Source organism: Erigeron canadensis, chromosome 1, assembly GCF_010389155.1.
Source record: "Erigeron canadensis isolate Cc75 chromosome 1, C_canadensis_v1, whole genome shotgun sequence".
NCBI lineage: Eukaryota > Viridiplantae > Streptophyta > Magnoliopsida > Asterales > Asteraceae > Erigeron > Erigeron canadensis.
In genome coordinates, this window is record NC_057761.1 from 45,446,451 (window position 1) to 45,471,041 (window position 24,591).

At 32.0% G+C, this 24,591-nt stretch overlaps 2 protein-coding genes across 3 annotated transcripts; both read left to right on the forward strand.

Moving 5' to 3' along the window:
* The first annotated feature begins 199 nt into the window (after positions 1 to 199).
* LOC122585731 (hydroxyproline O-galactosyltransferase GALT3) lies at positions 200 to 6,033 on the forward strand. 2 transcript variants are annotated; one of them, XR_006321771.1, is made up of 8 exons: positions 200 to 355; positions 1,155 to 2,026; positions 2,642 to 2,883; positions 3,484 to 3,768; positions 4,620 to 4,748; positions 5,097 to 5,257; positions 5,354 to 5,461; positions 5,635 to 5,727. XR_006321771.1 is itself a non-coding variant. In XM_043757856.1 (8 exons), the coding sequence occupies exons 2-8, from the start codon at positions 1,270 to 1,272 to the stop codon at positions 5,839 to 5,841; spliced, it is 1,905 nt and encodes a 634-aa protein (XP_043613791.1). In that variant the 5' UTR covers positions 207 to 355; positions 1,155 to 1,269; the 3' UTR covers positions 5,842 to 6,033. The 2 variants fall into 2 exon arrangements, 1 of the variants encoding a protein (XP_043613791.1); XM_043757856.1 differs by having other exon boundaries at positions 207 to 355; positions 5,097 to 5,273; positions 5,635 to 6,033.
* A 5,536-nt stretch (positions 6,034 to 11,569) lies between these two features.
* On the forward strand, positions 11,570 to 14,452 carry LOC122608864 (probable protein phosphatase 2C 49). Its single transcript, XM_043781941.1, has 2 exons — positions 11,570 to 11,888; positions 13,319 to 14,452. The coding sequence occupies exons 1-2, from the start codon at positions 11,748 to 11,750 to the stop codon at positions 14,285 to 14,287; spliced, it is 1,110 nt and encodes a 369-aa protein (XP_043637876.1). The 5' UTR covers positions 11,570 to 11,747; the 3' UTR covers positions 14,288 to 14,452.
* Positions 14,453 to 24,591: the final 10,139 nt, after the last annotated feature.

The window sequence follows — 24,591 nt, forward strand, 5'->3', positions numbered from 1 at the left end:
CTTTTTTTAACATGACAAATATTTAAGATAGGTAAAATCATGTAGTATAGATCATTTTCCCTAAATTATTAATTATACACTGATTACTCTGTATTATATTATAAAAAAAAAAATTCAAAAAGAAGTACAAATAAAAGACCCAAAAATAAACCTTTTATAGATTTGGCAAGAAAAGTAGAGACAAAGGATAGATGTATAAGACTATATGACCCTGTTCAAACACAAACAAAAGAGAGACAGTTGAACACTTGAAGTAGAAGCAAGTAGTAGCAACACGAAGCTGACATCTACTTTCTAAATTATCCAAAGATTCATTTGAAGCTACTCACTTTCACCCTCAAACCCCAGATCCAAGGTTACCATTTTTTATTTTCCTTCACAAATTTCACTTATTCCCTTTTCATTTTAGAAAGCCCCTTTTCAAGTTTCCTTTATATAAGAATCTTGAACACCATAAAGTTTGCATCTTGATCACTTCTTGTATGTTTTTGTGTCTCTTTTTGATAACCCTTTTGGATCCTATATCATATAAATGCTGTGTAAAATGGGCTTCTTTTTCTTTAATTTGTACCTTTTTTGGAATATTTAGAATTGAGTTATCAACCATTGAAGATGATACTTCTTCTTCCCACTTATGATTCTCCTTAACTAGTATACCTTTGTAGTGTATTTTTGTTATTTTAGGCATTTAAGTTATATTCATATGCAAGTTAGGTCTACGAAAATCATAATCTTTCGTTTTAGTTTGTGAGAATTTTAGGCATTTCACTAATAATCAAAATACTTGCATTGAGTTGGAGTTTTTTTTTGTCATAGTTGAATCACCACCAATGTGGTCTAGTGATTAGGCGTCCTAATGTCCTCGCAGAGGTCACCTCCCTAGAAAACACCTTGGGGATGGCAGACATAAGGTTAGGAAACGGTCAAGGGGATATTCCAGATAGGCCGTGTACATCCGAGTAAAAAAAAAAAAATCACCCTTCCTGAGTAACATGAATAGAGATAACCTCCTCCGTTTACCCGTTTTCTGTCAATACCTATAGTTTTACCTTCGCCAAGTACAAATTCTCTGAATTTCATTTTTAACATCACATATTTGAACTATATTATATATGATCTTTTGTTTTGAACTTCAAGCAATCTTTTTGTTACAGGAACCTTACATTTCAAGTGATTCAAGATAGTGAGATACATTCAGCCATATTAGTATGTTACATTTTTAGAAATCTGATTTATGAAACTTCGAAGCAAATAGGGAATTAATGAACTATGAAGAAGTGGACCGGGGGTGTATTAATCATAGGACTTGCTTGTATATTACTTGTTAGTTATAGCTTTATTCAAAAGCAACCACAAAAGCAATCTACATATGAATTCTTTCACCCAAATGAAAAAATCACCAATCTTAACAGCTCCATACAAACAAGAGATGAAAAGTTACAAACTTCTTTTAGAAGACCGCACCTAGTTAATGTTGACGGACTTAATTATTTATTTAACTCGACTCACTTGCCTAAAGAAGAGGAAGGAAAGCCGTTTTTGGCATGGGGGCAAATGCGGCTTCTACTCTCTAGATCAGATTCTTTACCGGAAACAGCTCAAGGAATTAAAGAAGCAGCTGTTGCATGGAAAGAATTAAAGTCCGAAATTGATGAAAAACGAGCCTCTAAGTTTGTTCATAAAGATGAAAGAAATTGTAGTTATTCGGTTAGTGCAGTTAATAGTAGTACTTTGTTTTCTACCAATGGCTCAGTTATTCTTGAGATACCTTGTGGCCTAGTTGGAGATTCTTCCATTACGATCATTGCTATTCCTGATGGGAATCAAGATGGGTTTGGGATCGAATTTGTGGGGTCAGAAGGGAAAGATGATCCTGACCCACCCGTGATTTTGCAGTACAATGTGGTTTTACCAAGAGATAACTTCACAAAAGAGCCAGTTATTGTTCAAAATGCATGGACCGATGGATCTGGATGGGGTAAAGAGGAAAGATGTCCCAATCATGGGTCTCCAAACAACGCACTAGGTATTCGATATCATGAAATGTGGTTAGAGGGTTTATGTTCTTTCTTACTGTCCCTTCCCCTACAGCATTACTTCTTTTTCAACATCTTATCGAGTTAAATTATGTTGCTCGTTCTCCTAACTACTACTTATTGATGCTACCAGTTCTGGTTACATGTGGCAAAACGGTTGGGACAGACAAACTGGGTAAGGGTAATTTATTTACTGACCAGAATTTCCTAATGGGTCAGGTTGACCCAAAAACTCCAAACTTCTTAACCTCTTATAAGAAATGTATTGAATGTAATTATAGATGTTTTATTATATCAATAGTGTCTAATTTGTTAAAGGGATTCACACATTAAAAATAAGACTTCGGCCGCATCTTATTAGCTATTTTTGTTTCACCTGCTAGTAGTAACATCACACGAATCAACCCATTAATAAGTTTTGCCACCACTACTTCTTGTATACCTCGTGAAATTTTGTGTGACGTCACTTTCTTTGTTCCTTACTTCTTTTGGGAATGTTTGATACTTTATCTGCTACCTTCTACTTGAACTTGCTTCAATATGGTTTTTTGGTTAGTTAAAATTTTATTCATACACTTGTAGTAAACTCCATTCTTGTATTTCAGTTGATGGGCTTGTAAAGTGTAACGTGGAACTTACCAGAAGTTCAATGGAAGAAAGCTCAAAATCTAAACATCTTAGTGCTAACAAATCAACCAATGGTTCAGATTTAAATGACCATAATCATGTGAGTTCCAACTTCCCTTTTTTGGATGGCAGTTTGTTTGCTGCCACGATTTGGGTAGGTGAAGAGGGCTTTCACGCCACTATAAATGGAAGGCATGAAACTTCTTTCACGTATAGAGAGGTAAGGTATGATGACTTTCAAACTGTAACTAATTTTCTTATTTTCAGATTGTTTTTAGATTAGATTTACTGTTTTGTTATATGATTGGTGTTACATACGTGATAGATCTCTGAAAAGGTTCGCTGCATGTAGCACGGGAATCGGACCATATAGTAACTTATGTGACACTCCTGCTAACACAAATTAAATTTCTATATTCATTCCATAATCTGCATCAGTAACCACAGGTTGCAAATTTTGTCAAATGGTGTTTTATTCAGATTTGTGTATGAAGATGGGTTTTGAATCTTTTTTGATGTTGTAGAAATAGGTAAACCACATTCCTAAAATGAACATTCATCTAAATCAGTTCTGCATTTCTAAATTGCGGATTGAGTTTTCCAAATTCATTCCCACTAAGCAATAAGCTTGTCAGGTAAATGGGAGTTTTGTGGAAAACTGCATTTGTAGAATGCGTATTAGGAGTCATCACATCCCATTTTCACATGTCCCAATGCTGGTTATTCAAAAATCAAAATTAAGTAACCATTTTCATCATTCACATACAAACACCTTGTGAGAGTGTTATATCTAATTTCAACCCCTTTTCTACTTATGCAGAAACTTGAACCATGGTTGGTAAGCAGGATTAGAATGAAAGGTGGTTTGCATATCATATCTGCATTGGCTAAAGGCTTACCTGTGTCTGAAGATCTTGACATGACTATGGATCTTGATGACCTTAAAGCTCCAGTGATACCTAACAAAAGCAAGAGGCTTGTACTATTGATTGGGGTTTTCTCTTCGGGAAATAATTTTGAGCGCCGTATGGCGTTGAGGAGATCTTGGATGAAATATGAGGCTGTTCGTGCTGGGGTGGTTGCTGTTCGTTTTTTCATCGGTCTTGTAAGTGATACAATTTCATGTCTACTGGTCGTAATCATATATTACAACATACTTATGTACATTTTCTTTCTAAATGTCGAAACCATTTGAGCCGTTTCCTTACAAGCTAATGTGTGTCTTATTTTACATTCTAACCTATCTACACGTCAGAGATAAAAGAGAATCCCCTCTTTAATAAGTGTGTGTAGAAATTGTTAAAAAACTTATAAATGCCGGCATTAAAGAAGAATCGTATCTTCCTTCAGTGTAGTTAGTTCAGTTTTCTTTGCTTTTCTTAAATGTACATTTTATTTTTTTACAAAGTTACAATTATTATGATCCCTTACCAAAATCATGTAAGCATTACTTTACTAATGGATCAAAAGCTTATCAAGAAGGAAATTTGGATAGTTTAATGGATAGTGATGCCTTTTTCTGGAAATGAAAGAAGTGTATCTTTACATCTCGACACCTGTTCTTTTCTCTATTTATACTATCTGTACTTACTAATATGGTTGTTGAATATTCCTGAAAATAAATATAAAATTAATATCAACTTTAATCTGCAATCGGATTGATACGAACCCATCCCATAATAGGCTCGCATCATGCCATAAGCTAAGTGTAGAACTCACTCCCAAAAGCTAGCTCAAAGGAGGAGGGGACACCTAGGCTTATAAACCACCAACCAATCCCATACTTGGCCGGTTTGGGATCATATCACAGATCGACTAGCATTTGAGCTTTCTTCACCTTGGAGTTAAAGATAATTGTCGAAAATACTTCCATTTTATTTATCAAGTGTATACCAAAGAATCCAATGGATAATCTTTAACTTCTGATCCTTTCCCGTGTGAAATTTTCTATTGCAGCACAAGAACAAGCAAGTCAATTTTGAGTTGTGGAGAGAAGCTCAAGCTTATCAAGATGTTCAGTTGATGCCCTTTGTTGATTATTACAGTCTGCTGACTTTAAAAACAATAGCAATTTGCATTATGGGGGTATGTAATTTTGTACACCAAAAGTGGAACCAGAAGAAAAAAAAGTGAAATGGGGGGGGGGGGGGGGGGGGGGGATTTATGAATTAATTTTCTGCAGATAGCAGTTATTTTTCAGTTTCTTACTACAACCTTAAAATATCTCTATTGGCTACCAAGAGGAAAGTCGGGTTTGCATGACTTTGGGGGGAGGGGGTCCTTTCCTTGCCGTTGATAAAATGGCTTCTTTCGTGACTCAAACCTGTAGGATGGACCTATGTGGTCCACTGGATATGCATAGAAAAAAAATTATGTTTTTTTTGGACATTCCTTGAATCATTTTCTCACTCCCTTATTCTGGTAATGTTGCAGACGAAAATCTTGCCGGCAAAATACATAATGAAGACGGACGATGATGCTTTTGTGAGAGTGGATGAAATTCTTGCTAGTCTCAAGACAAAGAATCCCGACGGGCTTTTGTATGGTATGGTATCCCTTGATTCTAAACCACAAAGGGACAAAGATAACAAATGGTATATTAGTACTGAGGTATTATTCCTATGTTGTATGGATGTCCTTACGAGTACATTTTTTCATATATATATTTTATAGATGTGTTGTTTGGGCAGGAATGGCCACATGATTCATACCCACCATGGGCACACGGTCCAGGCTACGTGATTTCCAGAGATATAGCTAAGTTTATCGTCCGAGGCCACCATGAAAGAAACCTGAAGGTGAGATTTTCTGATTTCTATAGCTTTGAACAATTTGGTAATATGAAATATATCTATAATATGAAAGTGTCAAACATACATAGTGCCATAGTGGACTCTTGTAATTAGTGAAAGTGATACGCATTGCATGGATCAAGGTGTGATATTGACTAAACTACCCCTCTCGTCTTCAGCTTTTCAAACTAGAGGATGTCGCTATGGGTATTTGGATCGAACAGTTCAAGAAACATGTTCGTGAAGTCCAGTACCATAATGATGAACGGTTTCACAACGCAGGGTGTGAGCCGAATTACATACTTGCCCATTACCAGAATCCGAGAATGGTTTTGTGTTTGTGGGAGAAGTTACAGAACGAACACAAGCCTGACTGCTGTGATTGACTTATGTAAACACACATTGTGTACAATTTTGTTGTAGCATTTCAATATGACAATTTCATTATGTCATTGCTGTTAAATAACGTGTTGTTGTATTCATTTTTATGTTGTGCATTACGCATGAGCGGTAGTACATCTAACAATCATGTTGACTCGTGTCAGTTTTCATGTTTCATATCACCTTTGTTGTTAATAGCCACAAATTCTAACTGCTCGAGCTTGGCTCAACTCCCTTGGTTTCATCATAGGTGATCTTTACGTTTTGCTTCGTTTGCGCAACTTTTATTTGATCACTAGAGGTGAAAAAGTGGCCTAGTCCCTAAACCATTGTGAGCTTGTCCCAGAAATGAGTGGTTCTTCAAGGCGTCGGTTTTAAGCTACAGTGATCCTTAGCAGGTGTTATAGTTTCGCATTAGAACATAGGTGGTCCCAACCACTAAAGACCAGTTGACTCCTGATTCAGACATGGTCCAAGCTTTATAGATATAAAGCATCCCCCCAAATTTATACACAACATATTTCTAGTTTCTTATCAAATTGAGTATTATTATAAGGTCTAAATGGAACTTCAATCTGAGATGAAGACTGACGCAGATGGTTAACAAAGCTTAGTCGTGTTAGATTTGTATTCACTTAACTTAAGCTTATGATATATATGTGGGTTGTCAACTTTTTGTGGTCTCTAAATCCTAACCTCCAATTATACCTTTATTTCTCAATCAAATTCTCAAAACATTTCAGCCATTTATTTTCTGTTACTATTTTACTAATTGTAATATTGTAATGCAATTCTAAGCTCTAAAATTGTTTTCAATATTAAGAACCTTTTCAATGTACCATTTTGTTAATTATATACCTTTTCAGAAATATTTGGCAGAAAAATATATCATTAATATTTTTAAAATCGTAATTTAACTTGCATATAGAAAGTATATCATTTTTCTTATATTTATATGGGTAGTTGACTTTGGCAACAAATATTATAGTGTTCACTTGAACTACTGTAAAGGCGTAAAGCAAATACATAAAAATGTATTGGCCGACAATCAAAAGTCAAGTACTTTTATCATTATTATCGTTTGAGTGTATCTACCATCCATTCGAATCTTCCAACACAAAGTTAGTTGATCTTTTATTTCTTTATTTAACAATTGATTTATATACCACATATTTATATCTAGCCTATACTAGTACTAAAAAAATTGTAAAAGATTATTATCATATTGTACTTGTCATTCAACTAGTTTAAATAGAGTATTTCAGTACTTCTTATTCTACATCTAGTTTGTAATTCTCTGATTCGAATCAATAAATAATTAAACATTTTGTCATTTCATTCCACTTTTAAAAAAATTACATAGGAATAGAAGGCAAACATGCATATAAGCTACGTCGCTAACCCCTTTTTGTATGGAAAAACCAAGATGTTTAAAAACTACATTCATGTATCTTGGCATCATAACGTTAGTGTGCATGACCCGTTGGACCCTACTAAGTAGTTCAACCGCTTCAGGTGCGAGAAACCCAAATGTATCAAATGCAAATGGTCTACATACGTGTTGATTATCAAGACACGCTTTCTCATATTTGGCTACTTTGCATGAAACAACTTTTAAAACAGTATGACCCTCCGTGAATATACCACAACTTAAGCACGAATGCATGTTTTCCTCTCATCCATCCAACAACCAAAATGTCAGTTGGTCTGAAGGTTACATATTGATTAGGGGATGAACTACATTGGAATTAGGTTTAACTGGGGCTACGGGTTCGCTAAATTCATATAACTCAAGTTTTTCGAAAAATGATGTATTTTTTGTTCGTGCTACGGTTTAGTTAAACATGGGATACCGGTAAATGTAACCCACTTTAAACTTTTGAAACAATTTTCTATCAATAAAACTTAGAAAGATGTATCTATACAACTAAATGATAAAGAAAAACTAGTAGAATTGAAATTCATTAGAAATAGCTAAAAATTCTTTAAAATAAATGCTAAAATTCGTAACAATTTAGTCGTTATTGTTGTTAGCGTTACTTTATGTCGATACAAGGCTAGTGGAAAAAAATTGTGGTACGAGTCATTTTCGATTCTGGTTCCGCCACTGATATTGATCCGAGTGTGTTGTGCTTAAATCGTTATATATCATCATTCATATATCTTGACTGTGTTTGTAAAACAGTTTAAACTAGTTTTTTTTAAAATTGAAAATCGGATTAATAGTTATATTCTTGTAAAAACATTCTTGTCTTCTGGTAAACGTATATTTGTTTATATCTTTAAGGACCAACAATACAAATGTTAGAATAATTTAACTAAGGACTTAGCGTGGATACAGTTAATTGCATCATTTTTTGATGCAGTCATCAAAAAAATTAAAAGGGCTATTTTTATAATATATCAATTATTTAAATGATATGTGTGCAACTACATCCAAGTCAACTACATATTCGATTTTCACTTTTTAATTAATTATAAGCTATCATTTTATTTTTGTGGCAGATTGCGCCTCTCCTGAACTATGTTTTTTTTTTTTTTTTTTTATCGAATCACTCAAAGTCTTGGATAATTAGTTGAAGATTCTTATCAATGATTTGTCATAATAATTGTTAAACTGGTAGCTTCCTGAAAGGAGTAGAACTTTTTTGAAGATGCATTGAAATAACTTTGTTAGAATAATAATGGGGCTTTTGTCATCATCCAACTATGGTTGATGATGAGGCAAAGTACCAATTGACATCGTGAAACTATTATTAATTCTTAAATAAAAATAGCTAAATATAAATATTATCTACAAGTATATATGTGTCGCACTCGCGCATGCTGATAACAGAAAGTCACTCTTGTAAACTCTTATAAAACCAAGAGGATTAACTAGTCAATAGTTGTTTGGGATCTTGATCTTCAATATATGAATTCAAAATAAAATAAAAATGTCAAACCAGGTTAAAATCGAATTTTTAAAAGTAACATACTACAGTATGGTGTTTTGACTTTTGATTTTATGGTTTGAATTAGGACCAAATTGGTTGTAGAATTTGGTTTATGATTTAATTTGGGGATTGTTAATTTTCAAATTAAAGAAATTAAAAATAAAATTCAATTTAATATATATATATATATATATAGGTTTTAGGTAAAATAAAACAAGTATTAAAGTAAAACAAATAAAACAATAGGTTTCTTTTCACTGAAATCACTGTGCATCATGAAAATCATCGTGCATCAGTTGGCTTCGTGAATCTTCGTGCATCGATTTAACCATGATCTAAAGGTCAAGATCTTGTCTTATTTGTTTTACTTTAATATTTGTTTTACTATACCTAATCCCTATATATATATATATATATATATATAGAGAGAGAGAGAGAGAGAAAGTCTTTATTTTGAGAACCTCTAATTTTGTAAGAATCATAGGAACCATTTAGGGCCATTAGATTTAATTAATCAACGGTTATAATGATGAATGGCAATTGTGTAATTTGTCATAAACTAATAAACGGGAGAATTGGTGTAAAACGGCTGGAAGGATGTGAATGTCAACTCACAAATAGTTTTTAGAAAATTAAAAATACTACGAGTAGTAATTTGTTTCTAGTCATTAATTACGTAACAAAGGGTTTGACACATCATCATATATTTACTCATAACCGGCTTCTGACATAAATCAGTTTAAACTTAAAAGGAATTTAAATTGATGACAAACTAATCCAATGTTTTAGAGGATAAACTGAAAATGTATATGAAATTATGAATGAATTAATACAATACTTTTTTTGGTTTTTGTCTTAGTCTTACGTATCTCTCTGAAAGAGTATCATTTTTTATTATACTAAAGCACAGTTGCTCTAATAATTTATCGACCAATCACAGCTCTCGATTTCTTAATTTTGACTTTTGTTTTCAATTTTGACTTTAATTTACACTTTTTTGTTTTCCATCACAAATTTACACTTTTAACCCGATAATTTTAATATAATAAACAAACATAATAATAGCTAATATATATCCAATAGAATAATAGCTAATATTTATCCAATAAAATAATAACTAATATATATCCAACTTATATTTTTTACCCGATAACTTTAATATAATAAACAAATACAATAATAACTAATATATATCTGATAGAATAATAGCTAATATTTATCCAATAAAATAATAACTAATACATATCCAATAATATGTTCTATCATATATATATATAATTAATTAATTAAAAATAAATTTAATTTAATGCAAATATATTAAGATTTTAATAGTAATTGAATAATTAATTTTACAATGTTATTTAAATTGGTTTCTATCTACAAAGCCCGGTTTTCATACACGAACAATTGTACATTGCAGTATCTCGAGTTAAGTCAATAAGGGGTTTTAAGGTGTTAATATGTGACAAAGATGAAAAAACAAAAAACACTACAACAAATTTGGTCTATAAAGAAGTCTTTCAAATGATGAAAGAGAGTATATCCTTCCAATGTTCTTTTATCATATTAATTTTCTTTCTATTATCTTAACATTCTTGGCATTAGAATTGAACACTTGGTATCCACTTAAATCTTCAACTTTGAACTTATAAGCTTTTATGAGTTACATGTATTAATATCTAATATTAATAATGTCGTAAGTTTCGTGTTCAGTATTGGACACGGGGCTAAAATCTAGTACCTTAACTATAGCGACTTCAATATTTAATGTTTGCCAAAATAGCTCCATAGATTAATTAACTTTAAACAAATTATGCGTTGTATCAAATTGATCCACAAAAGCAAGTAAATGCTTGTCTTGGCAGTTAATCTGATTTCATACAATGAGATTTTAATAACGACGATATATGTCTAAATAGTTTAAAGCATAACAAAATTTACATATCCAAGGTAGTCAAATGGTAAACACATATATTGTTATTGGTTTATGTTTAAGTTCAAACTTACCTAAGTTCAGATTAAAGAAACATAAAAATGTATATAGCAATAACCAAACCTACTGGTTCGTTTTAATGGTCTTTATTGTGAAATCAACGGCTTCTTCCTAATAGGTTTTGACTTTCACCACCATAAGTAATTCATAAAAATTAATTATTTGCATATGACATTTAGATTAATTATTAAAAAATTAATTATGGTTGGTTTTTTTCTACTTATTAATAATATTTTTATTAAAATGTATACAAATTAAATGTCTAACTCTTTTACAAAAGAAATCAAATGAAGTCGGATGTTAAGGCTCCATGCTTTATATCTCGTAATTTAAAGTACTTGTAAGATTTCATCATTGTATAATGATTTCAAATATTGACTAATGGTTAAAAAAAAAAGGACGAACTGACTAATGCACCTAAAGTTTTACACATAGGTTATAGGATTCCGACTTTGATGTTGACATTTATATTGAATTGACAAATATTTATTTGAAACAATGTAGTCTACTTTGAGTGATACTAACAATTGTATATTGAATTGATATTATACAAAACATGTTCTTAAAAAAAAATCTTTTACAAAATATCTACATGTAATTATGACATAAGAATCCATCATATTTATTACGAGTATTATTTATTTATTTGTTAATAAATAAAAAAATAAAAACAATAAATGGAAAACAAAATAAAATTGTGGGGGGAGTCAATACACGCACCCGCGTTAATAACAAAGACTGAAAGACCAGAGTATAAAAAACCCTAATTACCCCCCTTCACACACAATTTCCAATCCAACTCTTGCCAAAATTCTCTCTCAAAAAACAATTTCCATAATCCATCCCATAATAAAAGTTTTAATCATAATCCTAATTCTAACACAATTCTATATCTGAAACCGATTACCAGATCCTTTTTTATTATTACAAACAAAATTCATTCTTCTCTTAAAAAAAAACTCGAATTAATTGAAAGAAAAAGATGGTTGCAGAAGCAGTAGAGATTATGTGTGAAAAAAGCACTACGACTATATGTTCTGTTCAATTCAATATTTCTGTTCCTAAATCCGACGTCGTTTCACCTGATTCCGCTTCCCTTTCTATTGATCTCCTTTCTCATCAGGTATATTTTATTTCCTAACCCTATTTCCCCCCCTTAAATTAGGGTTTTTTTACTTTTAATTTTCTCATTGCTTGTTATTAGTTCATCTTTTTATTGTGAAATTAGGGTTTTTTTTTAGTGTTAGTTGAAATTGGAATTTACTCGAGCTCGTTAAGATTAGTACTAAGTACCAATTATGATCTAAATATTAATTATTATTACTCATGAATTAAATTTCCAATATTTCTGCACCTTTTAAGTTTTGGGGTTTTTGTTTTTGAGGTCGAAAGTAAGTTATTTATGATAAAGATGTAATTTTTATTCTTTTTAAAAAAAATTAAGTTCCTTTTGTGCAGTAAATGTTTGGAATGAAAGAGGAAATACATCAAAATCAGGCTTTCAGATAGTTAATGTTTTGTTTAGGGTTTTTTTACGATGCGGGCTATTAAAGTGTGTCAGGGGATATAGATATGTACTAGATTTTAGTTGTGTGTATATGCAAGGGAGGTTAAATTAAATTTTATTGAATGTTATTAATGATTTTAAGAACATATTGATCAAAAATGGTAGTTAGCTTGTAGTTCTGACAATTAATGGAACAGCGCACGATTAGAATTTATAAATAAAAGCATGAGGTTAGATGGTTAATGTATTTAATCTTCCTTCGCCCAACAAAGCCAGGTAACTTTCCGTGATTGTGAATATTATATTCAGTTATATGTTGAGCCTGTATACTGTGAGGATAAGGGTGTGACAATTAAGATTGATGTATTATTTTCAAGATTTGAATTGAGGTTAGTGTGATAGATTACGAAAGATATGCTGTATATATGAAGAGTAGGAATTTAGAAGTACCTGAAGAAAAATAAGGCAGCATGGATATACTTATATTAAACACGTCTATATCTTAGACAAGAAAAGTTTAGTATGTTGCTTGATTTTGGTTCAAGTGTTCGACTATTTAAGTCATACCTATCTCTGGTTTATGCTCTAGTTTGTTCATCATATTAGGATATCAGATAACTCTCACTTACTGAATTTTTTTTATGTGATCTGCTGATCTTTACGAAATAAATTCCATATGCAAGTCAAGTTTGGAGAACATTAGGTGGCGTAAAATATAGAGGGGCATGGGTTTAGCTAGTCGTGTATAGTCCAACTGTCTATGCTAGGCTCATATTGCAACTGAAGTAAGCTGGTAATCTGAATTATGACCCAAACAGTTATCTTAGTACCTTTCTTTTCTTGGATACATGCTTGTTACTTTATTGAATGTGAAGTCTGTTTTTCTGTTAGTTTCTGTTGTTGGGTTAAAATAGGTTACTACTGGTGTATTAGGTTGTATGGTTGAAAAGTATGTTGTATTTTAAATATTCTAGCACTCCATCTAGTATTAAGTTAACTTCTTCTGATTATGGATTAACCCTTTTATCTTTCTTTGTGTATTACAGACTGTGAGCTGTACCTTGGTGGATTCTTCTTCAACAAAGTTCAGTCCTAGCATTCGGTCTGGGAGTCATACAGACATTGGACCTCGTAGATCTAATGAAGACGAACACATTCGAATTGATGATTTATCTAAGCAGCTGGGTGCCCTTTACCAGTGGCCACTTCCAAGTTCATTCTATGCTGTTTTTGATGGTCACGGAGGCTCTGAAGCCGCATCCTTTCTTAAAGATCATGCCATGAAGTTATTCTTCATGGATTCTGATTTGCCACAATCTTCAGATATTGACGACTTATTCCTACAGGAGTTAATAGATTCTCATTGCAAAGCGTTTTTACTGGCTGACCAAGCTTTGGCTGATGAATGTAGCATCAGTGATTATTGCGGGACTACAGCTTTAACTGCTCTGATTCTCGGTAAACATTTATTGATAGCAAATGCTGGTGACTGCCGAGCAGTTCTTTGTAGGAATGGTCTGGCAATACAAATGTCAGAAGATCATAGGCCAAGCTACTTGGAGGAAAAGACAAGGGTTGAGGCTTTAGGTGGTTTTATCGAGGATGGCTACCTCAACGGCGAACTGGCAGTTACTCGAGCCCTGGGAGACTGGTACATGAAATCACCAATTGGATCTGAATCCCCTCTCACTGCTAAACCGGATGTGAAGCAAATGGTTTTGACCGAAGATGACGAGTTTTTGATTATCGGGTGTGATGGGATTTGGGATGTGATGTCAAATCAAGAAGCGGTTGGCCTTGTCAGACGTCAGCTGAGACTATATGATGACCCTAGTCAATGCGCTAGAGAGCTTGTTAATCAGGCTTTACATCGTGACACATGTGACAATCTTACTGCCATTGTTGTTTGCTTATCGTCATCAGGGCGTGAAGTGGGTCGTCAAAGACCGAGGTTTAGATGCAACATGACAGAAGAAGCCCGAGAAAGACTTCGAAATCTGCTGGAAGGCAACTAAATATAGGAATAGGATTTTCATTTAAACCTCTGTTTTATGGCTGCTTCAGGCGAGAATTAGAAAAAGCAGCCTTCAGTTTTGTAGTAGGAAAGCACCTTTGATTCTGGATTTATATTATTGTGTTTGTTGAATTGTGATGATCTTTTTAGTTATTTCTGATTTATATGTTTTCTTTGTCAACAGAATAAACAATGATTCTTGTGCATATCAAATATTATCTGTGAATATCATTCATTAATTTCATGTCAAATAACATGTTTACATTAATTAACTTTTAATAATACATGCTGTTATTTAGGACTAAGTTAAGATTAACAACAATGGTTGGTTCTATTTATACTACAGATGTTAAATATATTTCAAATTTTTTTATTCTTACATTTAATATTTTAATTGAATTTATTGTAATATTAATTAGGCAAAGTAAAACAAACTTAATTGAAACATAATTTTAATTTATTATTATAAATTAAAAAATTAACATAATAATAAATGGTTATATAAAAAAGATATAAATATGAAATTAACTTTGTAACATAACATCCTCATAACTTTCCACTTTCTTTATTACACAACTAACATGGAAACCCCATAATTTTCTTTATTACAGTTTAAACACGGGAGCCAGATAATCGTCACCTTCAACCTTAAGTCATGTCTTTGAAAAAATACTTTGTTTTTTAAAATAAATTAGTTAAATGTGAATTGTCATGTTTTTAAATCAGCAGATTTTTTTTTATGCGGTAATTTAAAAGAAAAAAAGGAGTTAACCAGATAACCAAATCAAATTAACCAACTAATATAACTGATTTAAAATAACACGAGAACAAGTACTCGCGCGTTGCAGCGGTGAGATGGTGGGGTGATAGGTCATAGGTCAAAGAGAGTCATAGCCAAATGTCTTAGCCGTACGGGCTCTGTCCTCAGATTTAAAAATTCGTCGAAAGTATATCGAATGACAACTCTAATTAAAGAGCACGAAATTTTATGAACACTCATGCAATTTTTATAATTTATCGATGTACGGTTTTTGAGATAAAAGATTTTAAATGATTTGGAGAAATAAATAATGTATGGAGGAGAGAGAAAGAATATGATTGGTTGATATTTGAGGGGAGAGAAAAGGGTAATATAGTTATTTTAGATAAATATAGAATAGATAGCAGGGGCATTTTGAAAAAGTAAATGTTAAAATTTAAAATAACATAATTAGCATACAAACTGAAGGTTCGGTTTATATTTATGGTTGATCGAAGTGAGTGGTTTGGTTATGGTATATATGACAGGATGAATTATTTATGTTCCATTATATATACGGAGTATTATACTAGTCCTAATACTCGTATAATGTACGGTAGACATATAGATCGTATCATAAATAATTCGAATATGTCTCATACATGATTTGTGAGTATGAAATAAATTGTGATTAAAGTAAACCGATGATCGAATTTAAGTTATAATAAACAGTAATGATAAATATAATATTGTTTAGTTAATGTTTTGGATTTACCTTAAGGTTTACGATCACATCAAGATTGGAACTTGTAAGCATAGTGGATAACGGCAAATAACTTTGTGATTTCCGATCATAAACTCAAATTTTTTAAGTCTTCATGTTATTAACTTATTATAAGTAATAGGAGTTGAAGAATTGAGAAAAAAAGAGACAATTTTATTAATGAGAAAACGATCGATGAAATAAAGTTATAATGTGTTTTGTATGTATAAAGTAAGAGTTAGAGTTTAATTATAATTTAAATAAGGAAATTGAATCTATATGCAATTAAAAATGTTAATTTAATAAAATAAATAAATTAAAAAAACTTGTGTCGGTCAAAGATTACGCCACGTATCGTTTCAAGAACATCTCAATTATATTTAAGTTTATTGGTAGATAGTTTAGTTGCCGAATATTTATAATAACTCTTAAATATTTCTGTTAAGAAAACGGATATTTAATCCAAAATTATTTTAATTAAAAACCATGCAAACAAAATATTCGATTTTACTTTGGCTTTAAGTCATAACAAAATAAAACCAAACCAAACCATGCAAACGTGGATATTGATTAGTTGATTTTTCCAGCAAAAAATCATTTGATGTTCTAGAAGCTAGAGTTTTATTATTAGGTCATGTCATGGATGGATATATTTTAGTCGGTTCGCCTTGTGGCACAAGTATTGGCAAAAGTGGACACACGCGGTATGGTTATGACCAAAAGGTTATTTTAGTGGCACAATCAACACGTGTATATCACTTTGGTAGTACTAGATAGAGACATTCTACTTTCCGCGATGTGAACGAATTACCATTACAAAAATTTATTTTAATTATATATAATCATTTGTAAGATGTTCCTAACTAGTTGAAACACATGGCACATACATACCTTTTATTAACTATTATATGTCCGCGATACGGTGTGTAATGATTGCGGTGTTATCAATGGCAACGGGTAGTGGCGATGGTGGTGACAGCGACACTATTGTGATTATTAATGTAAAAGTAATTATATGAAATAAGTATTAAGAGTTAAGAGTTGATTTTGTAAATTAATTTCATCAATGATATTATAATTATTTTAAGTGGATATTATATATCTTTCAAGTGAAATTTTTTAATATAATTATTAAATAATGATAAAGGAATTAAAAAAGAACAAAAGGAGCCCCGCGCGGGCCCCACTTTTTCGAGCTGCATTCGTGTCCGCAGGTCGCGCGTTGGTTCAGAGAATTTTGACCCAGAAACCCGTTTTCTGCCCCCCCCCCCTGCGCGCGGGTAGGAGTCAGAGTAAAACACAACACAAGATCTTGACATAGCTTAGAAACCTCCACTTATAAACTAGTAAAAGTTTATATCCCACACCAATGTGGGACAAAGCTTTTCCAACTCCAACTTATGCACCAAACACACAACTTTGAGACTCGATATCTCATTCACCTTTAACCCAATTTGGACGCATCTTAGTTTGTTACGTAGCCTTGGCCAGAGACTACAAAACCTACTAAACGGTTCGCAATATATGTCACACGACTATATATTTATTGATGTCCAAAGTGGTGGAAAAATGCACTTTTTCCCAACATTAATGACTTAATTGAAAAAATTAAAAGAAGATAAATGTTGTATAACATAATATAGATAGATAAAATTATATTTTACTCAAAGACTAGGGAAGTTGCATAAGCTTTTAGATCCATGATGACACATATGTTATGATTCTTGTATTAAGTCCCTTGCAATGTATATCTCATACTATTTTATAGAAATTATCAGAATCTTTCTTCTAATACTTTTCAACAATCTCTCTCATAAAAATATTCCCATACATAATAATCATTCTATCCTTAATGAATTAATTGATAATCTCTCTTTTATTCACTAATTTAAACATTTTCACTTAAAATACTTATAATACCCTTAATGAAATAATTTACAACACAAACCCATCAACTCCTAAAATAACTATACTACCCCTTTTACATTAATTATTGTTACAATAATAACCACAACGCCGCCACCACTATTATCCGCCACCGCCACCGCCACCACCACACCATCGCATTGCGCGAGTAAAATGCTAGTCGAGGCTTATAATTGCATTGCAATATTAAGAGTTAGATTATCTGTTTATAATAACTTTTGGCGCGATCAATAATATGACTTTTTTATGCTGTATCTCAGTTTTGAATAATCAATCAAATAATCCGGACACAAGGATGTATCATATAAAGGTAGGAAAATATGTTTCTTAATAGCATTCGAGTATAACTAGTAAAACCTTTAATAAGTAACACTCTAGTTTTGTTAATTATTATCTACAACCGAATCCAAAAAAAATATTTTAAAATATTAAAACAAAACAAAAAAAACATGGGACATGAGTGGGAACTAGGTTTTCATTTAGGTACGTGACGGATCGATAGACGTGTCACGGTTACCTCGTACTTTCACTTTAATAATCCTAGTTACACTACATTATAATATGATTTAAAAATCTTTGGATTCGTGTCATAGTTCCACTGCTTTAGCAATTAAGCTTAAACAAATACTACTACGAAATTAAATACGTAACAAAGTTGTTGAAAATGACGAATCGGTAACATAACAATGGCATGTTTGATAATTCTAGCGTTTTTCTATGACAATTGCAACCAAACTATTGTTTGAAAATTTAAACTTATGTGTGTTTATAGACTAAATAAAAACCAAATTTCTTAGGTGAGTATCAAAGAGGAATTTCTTAAATAATTTGCCACGTGACTTTTGACAATATGATTTTTTTTGAAGTTTTATTCGAGGTCGCACCTAAAAAAACCTCAACCAGATATTTGTTATTTTAAAAAGTCGAACCCGATAAATGTAAGCCACGAAATTTTGTTCATAGTCCGCAAACATTTGCAGTTAACCTTTATGGATTAAAGACAATTAATTAGTTCATTACTTGTCTATACTTCTATATCTATACTACTCTATAAAACAAACTATTTTTCCCCTAAGTAATTAAAATTTTGAAATAACCATATTATACCTCTTCTTTATTCACTAATTTAAACATCTTCATATATTTATCTATAATACCCTCATGAAATAAATTATAACATAGACACCCCAAACCTTAAGGAACCATGTTAACCCTCTTACATTAAGTAATTTATATTCACCACCATGCCACCACCACCGTCACTGCCGCACATCACGTCCATCACTGCCGCCGTCGCCCCAGCTTCATCGCTACCACCGTCACCGTCGCATCGCGCAAGCACCCGTCTAGTTATTATACATGCTACGGTTAAATAAAATTTAACATACTTATGGTGATCAACTATTATAGATTCCATTATTGATTAAAATATAATCAACTAATTATGGTGTAGTTAGTAAACTCCTTTCTGAATATACTAATTAAACTTCTTTAAACGACTGTAAATCTCGGTAGCATTTAGTAGCGACTTTATTTTCTCATACAATGAAATGATTATTACGCCTTACAACTTTTTAAATAGCACAATAGTTGTCATTTTACTTTTTACCTTTCATTCCTTGATTTGTTAACATTATTAACCAATAAATATAAATTTAAAGCAAGATCAGAATTTAAAACCTTAAATACAATATGTCTTATACTTATTGAAAACTGAAAAGTCCATTTTTACATGAGTCTATTATAAACTAGTTATGAGATATGGATTATTTCAGAATCAGAAATCACTACCATTATCACTAATTATTTACTATCAGCTGAGAGATAATAGTAGAGTTTACTGATTGCAATACACACCTGGTTAATTTGCAATGCATAATTGCACATTCCATCGAGATTCCTTCTCAAAATGAAGTACTGTAACATGGGCGGATGGGCCTGAAATGGTCACAAGTCAAGCCCATAATTATTTTAACATCTTCGTAACTTACTAACTTTAGTTACTACTACATTTTAATATGATGATTTTGTTAATCGTTATATTTTGGGAAAATTAAACTTCTCAGCCTTGAAGTTGACATGATTTGTAACTTTTATCTCTAAAGGGAAAAAAATAATAAGAACATCTTAAATTTAGCAGTTTTAGCAATTTTTTTCCCATGACTAACATCGTTAAATTTTCTTCATTAAAGTTGTATTTTCAACTTTTATCACCTTTTTTTCTCTTTCTTCTTTTCGTCCCACTAAACAATAACTGTATTTTTCACATATAAAACCTCATTTGATCTCAATTCTCTAACAATATCTATATATACAAGATATGCTAATAATTATCATTACATCTCTTATTATTATCATTTATCAGGAAAAAAAAAAGATGTTTTCCTGGTGAATAGATGTCATCGACAAAATGAGAGCTCCAACCACTACCATCCGTCATCCACCATTCGAAACCCTTAATCGGAAACACCATCACCAAATCTGTATATAACCGGAGGGCGAAGGCACCACCACCAGTTCTCTTTAGAATAGCAGGAACTTCCACAATCCCATAAATGTTGACACCACCATCACTAAATCCGATCATCTCCCTTCCCTTGCCACCAACAAACATCACTTTAATGCTAGATACATATTTGATTCATTAATAGTTAGGACATATTTTTCCTTTTATTTTTTTCTTTGATTTATTGATTAATTTTAATGCAAATTTGGGGTCCCGACCCCCACCTCCACCCCCACCCCCAATACATATTCATCGATCTTAGGCTGCTAATTTTGCTAGGAAGAAAAGAATAAAGAAAGAAAAAAGCTGATAAGAAATTGACAAAAATACCCTCAATTTAATAGAGGAAATCTAAGGACGTTAGTGCGGGGACAAAAAATACAATAATTGTCGACTTTAAATTTTTGCTATTTTTTCATTTTATAGATGAGAATTGAAATCTTGCCAACTTCGAGAACGAAAATTGTAATTTTCCCGTATTAAGAAGTTATAGTTTTTTCCAATCTAAAATGTAAGATGTATGTAGTATAATTGGTATATTTTTATGATTGTATTGTATACAAGATACCTAACCATAAAACTATCCAATTAATGCTTATAAATAAAATGTATTAAGTGTCTTAAGTTGTCTATATTCATTTATAATAAATTTAAAGATTGAAAGTAAATTGTATATTATATATTAATTAAATTTTGCATATATAGATATTTAGATGAAAAAATAAGATGATAATTTAGTCATTCAAATATAAAAGTTGAGACCATATTAAATAATTTATAAATTATATTATTGAGTACTTATAACATAAGCTATAAAATTTTAGTAGGTTATTTGCACAATTGTGATTTATGAATATCAAAAATCATAGTTATGATTACAACGACGAGATGTGAAATATGAATGGCTATTGGTGGTAGCAACGATGACGAGATATAAATAATATTTGTTTAATTTTTTCATGAAAAGATAAATAATATAAGTACATTAAACAATAAAAATAAATGATGTAATGTTTAAAATTTTTCAAAGTTTTAAGACATATATTGAAAAGATTATTACCTGTGAATGCAACTAACTATAATCAAATGTCTATGTTATGTAAGGATCGCGTAAAATGTCTATGCGGTTTAATCAACCTACAAAATATGTCTAAGTAATATTAGCTACAGGCTGAACAGGTCAAAATATTTACGTGACACCGCTGGCTCATCTATTTAATCAAATATGGTTGTTGACTTGGAAAAAAATTACTTATATGACCCTACTGACTTATCGCCATCTTCACCACCCAATTCATTATATATATATATATATATATATATATATATAGGGTAAAGTTATTTTGAGAACCCTTTTTTTTGCGAGAACCTTTGAAAACTTTTCAAATCAAGTCCAACCAATGATTATTCTTTACATGAAAATTATTTTTTTATTGCTTTCTGAATAACTTATGTATAATTTTGAAGTTTATAATTGTAACATCCCGAACTTTTAATTAACGGTTGACTTGAGTCGTTGAGTCAACACAACGTGTCCGTTAAGTTTCTAAGAGATTTAATGCTTATGTGTGATTAATGTGCATTATGTGTAAGGTTTTAAAGCCTTAATTATTCATGTGTTAATGTGTTTAAGATGATTAAATGTGATTAAAGTGTTAGTAAGTATTCCCGTTAAGTCGTTTAAGCCTTAGATGTGAAGATGTAAAGTTGAGGGGCTTAAGTGTAAGCTTTATAAAGGTTGGTCCAACTAATTAGGGTTCCTTTAGCCCTAATCATAAACAAAAATATTAGTTGTTGTCCTCTCCAAACTGTTCCTCCTCCTCTCCATTCGATTCCTTTGCAAAAGCCTTCAAAACGTGTGATTTCGGGTGTATTTGATCAAGCCTTTTGCATCCTTCTTGTAATCTACAGGTAGTAAAGGTATAACAAAATTGATTGTATATCATTTATATCATATAATCAGATCCATAACTGATCTAGGTCATGAGAGGATCAATAAATGTCTTAAACAAGTGTTTTGATCGATTCGGTAACCTAAAACGTTTGTTATTGAGATGCAAATCAATTAAGGGTTAATCAATGATTTCATTGCATCATTATGATCTTAAAATGATGAATTTTGAGGTACAAGAGTCGTTCATAAGGTTTGGGGTCGTTTGGGATGTGTTTGGTTAGGTTTTGGAGTTGTTTTTCACGTCTGGTCGTCGTAACTCCCGTTACGGTTGTGTAACTCCCGTTAGCTGGGTAATTGCGATAACACCTCCACGGTAAATCCCGTTACAAATTTTCATAACTCCCGTTAGGTGCGTAACTCCCGTTAGGGACTGATTTTTGTTAACATTCTTAAACGACCATAACTTTTGAACCGTAACTCCGTTTTTGACGAATAAGCTATCCACGAAATCGTGGGAGAGTCTATTTTCCAATGGTAATATCACTTAAAGATGAATGAAACCTAAAAGTGCTCAGATGGTTAATATAGTGAGCGAAGGTCAAGTTTTGTCGAGTTTAGTGAACTCTAATCTAATGGTCGGATCTTTGTTGAGTCAAGCATTGACATGGGTCAAGTATTTAAAGCTTGGTTATGATCATAAGTAAGAAGGTGATTAGATTGTTAATAATCATTTAATGATTATAGGTAGTCGGGAACACATGAAAGACACTTTAAAGTTGCTTATTGATCGTTGTGCTCGTCATCAGGTAAGATACACTACTTTAACACGCTGAGGGTTCAACAAAAACATAGTTTTCATATAATAACATCCCAAATGGTATCTTGTTTGCTTATGGGTATTCGGGATTATACGGGAGGTGATATGGGCTATGTAGATGTAAAAAGTCTGAAATGCTACCCCAATGATACGTATTGCTATGAGATGTTATGTATGCTTAATAGATGATATGATATGAAATGATGTACGATCTAAGATGATAAATGTTATGCAATGTTGTAATGATATACGATATGCAATGCTATATGACGATGTACGTGATGTAACAATGTATGCGATGTGATGATATGAAATGAAATGCTATGAAATGTGATGTATGATGATGATATGTGAAATGTGCATGATTACATGGCTTGTTCATCTAGTTCACTAGACTTATTAAGTTGCCATGACACATGCACGTTTAAGGGCCCAAACGTAAAAGATGTATATGTGATGATTGTTTAGGTTGTGTAAACACCTAAACTATATGTGATGTGAAATCGAGCTCGTAAATTTGATGTGAAAGTGTTAAACTTAACCCATACTTGCCCTAGCCCGGTTAAGTGCGTTGATGTGGTTGCTTGGGTGGCTCCTTGCAACATGGTACAACGTGAAGAGTAATACGGGAGGTCTTACCAGCCCCATTGTCATTGAACATACGGATTACTCCTGGATTGGCTTGCCATTCCTTAACGACATTGATGTACTACTGAATGGTGGTTCATCTAGTCAGATGCGACTTATGTCACACTTAACAAGATGCATATGTTATATGAGATGCGTGACTTTTGTCACAATTATAAAGATGTTCAAATGTGATATGTGATGATGCAAAAGATGACTAGGCACATTTAGGATGACCCATCCTAATATGAATGATGTTGATGATATGATATGTAAGTGTGATGATATGTGCCTTAACGACTTAATATGACTTCTATATAATGTTTTAAATGGACAAACGTTTTATAAATTATGTGTTATCTTACTTAGCTAATTCGTTAGCTAACACTTGCTCTTTTAAATGTGTTGTGCCCTCAGATCCAACAATAGTGAGCAGGTAGATGTGAGAAGATGTGAGACATGGGTAGATGATCTTGAAGCTGGCTATAGTTTACCCATAGTGGTTGCTCGCTTTATACATTTGCCTTATGTTTAAATAATAATGTCGTGTATTGTTATTGTATTCGGTTGTTTAATGTTGGGCAACCGATGGATTTCCATTTAGACTTATTTTGATGATATGGCTAGTAACACCATTTAATGAATACACCAAACAGATTTTACTGGTTTGGACTTTTAAAGTTAATTCCGCTTCTTTTAACGCCGTTAGGCAAAAGTTTTTGGAAATCCCTATTTTTAAATGTTGGTGTTACAATAATTGTTTGGAGGCATGGATTATCATCCGTTATACAATTATGTGGAGATTTAGATTCTTGATCACATGTGCACGAATATTGCTATGATCACATGTATGCAAGTCGATCACATGTAATCATAGCAATATTTGTGCACATGTGATCAAGAATTCAAATCTCCACATAATTGTATAACGGATGGTATACATGCCTCCAAACAATTATAAACTTCAAAATTACACATAAGTTTTTCAGAAAACAATCAAAAAACAATTTTCATGTAAAAAATAATCATCGGT

What these genes read in the sequence shown, in the direction of transcription:
- LOC122585731 (XM_043757856.1), top strand. Translation starts at nt 1,270, where the DNA reads ATGAAGAAGTGGACCGGGGGTGTATTAATCATAGGACTTGCTTGTATA. An exon ending in CTTCTTTCACGTATAGAGAG is followed by an intron (nt 2,884 to 3,483) that starts GTAAGGTATGAT and finishes CTACTTATGCAG; the next exon opens with AAACTTGAACCATGGTTGGT. An exon ending in TTCGTTTTTTCATCGGTCTT is followed by an intron (nt 3,769 to 4,619) that starts GTAAGTGATACA and finishes TTTCTATTGCAG; the next exon opens with CACAAGAACAAGCAAGTCAA.
- LOC122608864 (XM_043781941.1), top strand. Translation starts at nt 11,748, where the DNA reads ATGGTTGCAGAAGCAGTAGAGATTATGTGTGAAAAAAGCACTACGACT. An exon ending in TTGATCTCCTTTCTCATCAG is followed by an intron (nt 11,889 to 13,318) that starts GTATATTTTATT and finishes TGTGTATTACAG; the next exon opens with ACTGTGAGCTGTACCTTGGT.